Raw genomic sequence first — 6,641 nt, forward strand, 5'->3', positions numbered from 1 at the left:
AGTCACACGCGCCCCTCAACGACATTTTTTCATATTTCGAAAGTAAAATTTAGGTGGACGTCAATGAATCAAGATTGTAAACAAACACTCCCTTATAACCTCTAATGTTTTTGTGCATTAACAGATAATGGTTTCCATTTTCCTAATTATGTTTTGAAACTGAAAATGTATTTAAGCCCCGTCCACCCGTATCCGGATAAATTTTGAATGCGTAACTTTTTCTTTCCGGATACGCCATCCGTCCACACGTAACCGGCGCTGGCGAATTCGGAACTTTGTGAATACGCTCTCCAGAGTGGGCTCAGTCTAAATCCGGAATTTTTTTTATCCGAATAACGTAACAAGATCGAGCCCAGTTCCTTACCGTGAAATCAATGCTCAAGATGGCTGCCGAGGGCAATATTATTTCTTTATGGCGCATGCTCTGTTACCTCTGTTTCCTTGAGGAGTCCTGAGTACTAGCGTGAATCTGGATACTTTCGGACACGTGTAGACGGGAATGTGGACGGGCAATTTCGATTTGAATACGTTACGTGTGGATAGGAATATTTTTGAATCCGGAAAGAAAAAGTTGCGGATTCAAAAGTATCCAGATACGTGTGGCCGGGGCCTCAGTTAACATAATTGCCTACCTTCTCCATGTACATGAATCATAGTCCCACCTTCCAAGCTGCCTGTTGTCGGGTCAATAGCCGTGACAGAAGGTTCTGTTGAGGAAAATAGAATATTGCGGCTTCTCTATAAATTTGCTTTAATTAGTGTTAAGCAGGCCTGGTGCTTTTTTTCCCCAAAACCTCTGAGAATTTTTGGGAATTCTTAGTTCGGATAATTACGATTCTTTTATTTTAAAATGCTAATCTTTCATCATGCTCTGTGTGGTATATTACTGTGACATGCATACATACATCCTTGATTGACGACTCCCCGTGAGTGCTTTTCAGGGTAAATGACACATAGCAACAACAACAACAACAACAACAACTGTTAAGAATACCAACTAGCCGGAGGCAAACCAGTTGGCTATTTACAATTGCAGCCGAGAGGTTGAACCAGGGACAACCAGGAACAAATTCAAGATGAAGTCAGAACGGGTCTTACACCCGGGGTCTCGGGATCTGAAGGCAACGGCCTATAGATCGTTTTCACTGTCAAGCAAAAAAAATAATAAAATCGAAACCGTTAATTGAAATAGGCCAAAAACTTGGGATGTTGTAGGAGACAAATTCATAAATCACGAAACCAATCCTCAGGTCTGTGTGGTACATCGTTTTTGAGTTATTTGTCGAATTGCTTCACGTAACTTTTTAGAGTTTTGTATGGAGCCGCCATGTTGGTGCACCACCATTGTGCACCAATATGGCGGCCAGAAATCAACCCGAACATCTGGAATTCCCTTAGCGATGAAAGCGCCTACTGAAATATATGTGTATGAACACATCTCCTAATGTACTTGAAACACTCAGACTGCCGAGATTCATAGGCATCGACATTTTTTTCAACCAAATAACTTTGTATCATGGTGTCACGCAAGGTGACAATTCGGAAATTCAAGATGGTGTATTTTCGAAAAGAAAGACGTCATGGAACTGGAAACTTGAAAAAATTTATATTTCCAGGTCAACTTCAACCTCCTATGGATAAAAACTTAGAACACCTTGCGATTTGCACAGCCACCAATATATTAACCTGCGGCATTGTTGGCGCGAGAGGCAAATAAACGAACGGCGAAGCCGCGCGGAGAATGAGAAGGGTCGCTTTGAAATACCTCAGCGCCCCTCCCCATTCTCCACGCGGCTTATGCCTCTCACGCCAACAATACTCAGGCTACAGTTATACAACAGGCTATAGTTACACAACATGGACATCTCGGTGTTACATAAGTATGATTTGTATCCGGCCACGTGAGTTCTAAGTGATTGACCCATGTATCGATTTTTTTAGAGTAAAATAAATAGAACTGTATAAGGTGTTCAGTGAACTTGTCTGGTTCTCTGAGTCGAATATATTGCACTTTGGTCCAAAAAAAAAAAAATTGAAAAATGGCAGAATCATAAAGGATTTCTTGCTCAGATGTATGGATAAGACACGTCAGATTCGTTTTTAATTATAATAATTTCAGCCTGCGGCATGAAATTATGTTGAGAACACGTCAATTAATCCCAAACAGCGCATAGAGTTGAAATTAAATTGATTGACAGGAAAGTCGCGAAAACGCAACAAAACAAAATGGCGGATAGGTTAGGAGAAAATAACAATTAATTCAGAGTTTGAAAGAGAAGTTCTTATTTTTGGTTTTGGTCTATCAAGGTTTTCAGTTTTTCAACCAATATCTTTAATGATGGCGGGATCAGTGAGCCATGACTCGAAAAAAGCACGAGAAGAGGAAAACAGAGTCAATTTTTTGCTTTTATATTTTAAATGAGTAATCACACGATGTCTTGAGTGCAATTTGGGAAAAATCAACACTCGTAGATTTTTCAAAAACCACAAATTGCACTCGTCTTACGGGTTTGTGCAATTTGATTAGCCTTTGAGAAATTTTCTCGTGATCATTTGTCATATTATCACCTATACATAATATTTGTCAAATAACATTAATTAAATTCTGGCATCTTTAATTATAACAAACACTTGAACCCCAAACTGACGCATTACAGTACGGGACTGCATTGCAGGTAACGAAAGTTGCAGCCGGCTTACATGGCAACCAGAGGTTGACACTCAAACTTAGTTTGCATATGCATTGACAGCTACCCTGGCATGAAGACACATGAATATAGCTTAGAAAGTCACGATTCAAAGACCTATCGTTTCGACACTCCTGTCTATTTTATCAGGAGTTACAAGTTCAATTTGCGTCGTAAACGTTGGTGGCACAACAAAGGACTCTTCGGATAACATTGAATCACCCCTGATAAAGACACTAGACCGGATGTGTCGAAACGTCGGGTCTTTGGATCGTAACTTTCTTTTGCAGTTTGGGCACAACATTATCATAATGGCTACCAAGGGCAAAAACACTTTGACTGAAAAATACAGTTTAATCGGTCTTTTAATACTTAAACGTTATCTGGTGAGAGAGAGCTTTGCTGGGCATCAAGGATGGACTGCAGTTACCGAATTGTCTCACGGATTCCGTAAAGTGCCATTTTCAAAGGTTTTCATATAGGTATTTTGCAGCCCCTCTCAAGAGACACTGTTAACAATGTACAATTGCTAGTGGGCGATGGAAGGGAGTCAATTGGAGATCTATTGTTTTAGTCCATAAACATGGCGATATTACCTACGTTCTCTCAATCATGAAGCTGTTTTCGCTGAGCGCCGAAAGTAATTTAGCGATTACTTTGACTTGGTGCCTGTCTCAAACGTATCGCGCCAATTTATGCTCTGCAATCCTTCTGCAAAAACAAAGCTAACGAGACTTTGCCTTATCTGCCTTTCGTTATTATTGACCCTTGCGGTTCTACCCTCTTTTGTATCAGGCTATAACAATTATAATTTAAAAGTTCTAGAAAAATTGCTACGAGAGGTAGTTGCGAAATTCAAGGTACGGTAACTTCAACGAAATATAACTAATTGCTTTCCTGAATATTTTACAATTGCCCGCTTTCACCATATGATAATGCAGTAAGTTTCAGGGATTTCTATTCACAATACAGTTGTTTAATCTTTGAACTTAACATCCATTGTTTTTTATGCAGAGAGCTCCCCAAAACGTACGGCAGTATGAGTGGGTGAAAGTAGTCTATTTATTCAAGTTATTTTGACCTTCAGGTTCACGTTGTACACCAACAGCGAATTATGCTATAACTAGATTTGTACCGACAGTTTTAAAAGGAAAGATAAAGAATGGAAGGCTAATTCTGTTGCATGCTTTGGGTAATTGTCAAAATCTTAGATATGTTTTCAGTTAAAGTTGCATATCGCACGTGCAGCACGACGTATTTTTCCTTTTTTAATAACCACTGAAAAGTATTCTTATTTTTCGCGTTGCCGTTGTCAAACCACCTCCACCTCTTTATTTAAACAGTTCTTTTTTGTTTACCATTTCGCTGTTTGTTAAGAGAGTCTGAGACTGGATTTTTTATGGCATTTAAATATTTCAAAAGAAGATTATCGAAAGGTAATTAATGATAGCAAAGAATGGATATTATTTTGCCGTGAGTATAAACCGTAAACCTAAACCTAAACCTTGTGATGATATTCGCACTGGGTTGAAAAGGATAAGGACAAAGGCTTTTAGTTAAAAAATGAAGGGTGTTTGTTTTCTTAGAATATTAGGATTACAAGTTTTTGTGTAAATGATCTATTTTAAGTGTTTTCAGTTCGTTATCCTGTTTAGTTTTACAGAGCTTGGAGGCAACGATATTGAACCTCGATGCAGAGAAAACACTAGTGTACAAATAAAATTTACCATTTTAATTGTATCGTGAAAATTTGTCTTGTTTGTCCCTCTCCGTCTAGTCCTTTAGTTTTGCCGTTGAGTTCCAAAGTTCACCAAAAATGTGTGCTTTGAGCCCCAAGAGCTTAGTTTGGCCATGGTTCCGTAAACTTCTTCGAAAGCTGACTAGGACCCTAATCAAACTAGACCTTATACTCATGCGACACTCTATGAACTTTTAGGGTTTCAGTAGGCACTGGTGAAAACATTTGTGGAAGCTATTGTCGATGCTTGTAAATTACTTTTATTTGTGTACTGAACTGAAATGTGAAATAATCATTTTTTGTGACGATAACAAACTAGAATTCAAAGAAGGAGGGCTATTACTCATTTAAATCAACTGTGAAACCTTATACAAGTGATGGGTCCCGGCTGAAAGCTGAAGGACGTCGCAAATTGCGAAATCAAAAAATAAGAAAAAAGAAACCGTGCAAATTAGTTTATTATTGAGGATTGAAGTCCACACATATGTTCACTAAGTTTTTTAGAAATAAATAATTAACAAACTTGAATGATTAGAAAAACGTTTAGCGAAAGCGGAACTATAATTTGGAACGTTTACACACGCAGAAACGTTCACTCAACTACTATGATAGAGTTAGGTGCTTCACTTAGGGAGTAAAACGCGATCGACCGTTCCACAATCACGATTCGCAAGGTACGCAATTTGACCCTCGTTTGCAGATCAGGCGGGTGAAGTATAGTTGCTAGTGAACTCTAAAAGCTTAATTAATTTAGCCTCAAAAGTTTTTTTGGACTTTGAAAAGTATTAAATAGACAAATAATTTGCCTCGTGCAAAGCACCGCCACTCCATTGAAGTGGAACTCTGATTTTGAATATCGATAGTGTATAATACATCTTCCAGTTTTCTTCCTGTTTGAGGCATATTTCAGGGTGCCTTTCGGAATGTGTGGAAACGCCACTAAAAGATATATGAACTGAAACGAAAGACCAAGATCTGCAATCGTTGACAAACATAACCGCTATATCAGTCCTTTTGTATTATCCTTTCAAAAGCTCTTAAGAATGTTTTAAAATATGTATAAACGTGTATGCTTCAAGTTATGTTCGATCTGTTAAGTTATTAAGACAGATCCACTGCAAGGTCCTAACACAGTGAAAAGTGTTCAATTTGATGAGCGGGTAGCAGACAAATACGACGAGTGGTACTGATTTCGAGAGACAAACAATCACGAAAGCAAACAACAACGACACTTACCAATTCCAGAAGATACTGCATCAGCTAAATAAACCATAACAGAAAAACAAGGGTTTACTTCAAGCGATAAAATACCTATCGCTAAATATTTGCAGAGCGGGGCAGGGTTTGTTCAAACACACTTACCTAATGTTAAAATCCACAACACCAAAAAAGCCTTAATCGGCATGTCTGCCGAAAACAACGTATGACTCCTTAGGCTAATTGTTTTTACTACTATGTGCAACTTGTTTCAAACCTGAGTTCTGCTTGAAAGACTGCCCTTATTTCCTAAACAGAGGGAGATGACGTCATGGTCGTCAGAGGTCAGGACCCAATCAATTATGAAATCACTGGAAAAACAGTTTGATCAAACCTGCACTTCGGGGGACAAAGACGACACAAAGAACTCTTTAATTCCTTCCTTTGTTGAGCAAGATGGTTTTGTGGTCAATGCCAGAGGAGAATTGAGTATGGGGGCATGAAATTTGGAAGGCTTGTACCGGAATTTAGAGAACTTTAACAGCAACAACAATTTCACGAGTGCTTTAATGAAGACTGCACTCTTTCACAAAACTTAGGCCGTAAACAGACTACACCATCGCTTTATAAATTAAAGGTTTTAATCCGGCTACCTTTTTTGAGTTTCATGTCCCAGTGCACGCTTCCTGAACTCACGTGAATAAAAACTTTTTCAGCTCAAATTGAACTGCCCCCACTGAAGGTGCATACAATCATGGATTGCCTGCTGTGGTAGTGTTATGTAAAACGTTATTCAGTTGACCCCGAAGAATCATCACTTGAGCCATAGTGAGCTAAATGTTGAAATCTAAAACCGGTTACAGCTGTTTTACCCGATAAGTCAGATACCTTCTTATAAATTCTGTGTTTGTGATATTATTTCGGCTGCTGTCGACACTTATCCGTCCTTCATGTAAAGATAATGAATAAAATCATAGTTAACTTTGATTTTGTAAAGGCAATAAAAGGAGCAATTGACA

The 6,641-nt window shown here is 38.5% G+C and overlaps 1 protein-coding gene across 1 annotated transcript in view; it reads right to left on the reverse strand.

The window, feature by feature from the left end:
- Positions 1-5,939, reverse strand: part of LOC137970514 (fibrocystin-L-like) — a 73,502-nt gene extending 67,563 nt beyond the window's left edge. Inside the window, exons 1-3 of the mRNA XM_068817033.1 lie at positions 5,788-5,939; positions 5,662-5,685; positions 633-707 (exon numbers count right to left, since the gene is read on the reverse strand). Of these exons, the coding sequence (XP_068673134.1) occupies positions 633-707; positions 5,662-5,685; positions 5,788-5,830 (142 nt within the window). The 5' untranslated portion in view covers positions 5,831-5,939. The remainder of the gene's footprint in view (positions 1-632; positions 708-5,661; positions 5,686-5,787) is intronic.
- Positions 5,940-6,641: the final 702 nt, after the last annotated feature.

The sequence above is a fragment of the Montipora foliosa genome, chromosome 9 (assembly GCF_036669935.1).
Source record: "Montipora foliosa isolate CH-2021 chromosome 9, ASM3666993v2, whole genome shotgun sequence".
Lineage (NCBI taxonomy): Eukaryota > Metazoa > Cnidaria > Anthozoa > Scleractinia > Acroporidae > Montipora > Montipora foliosa.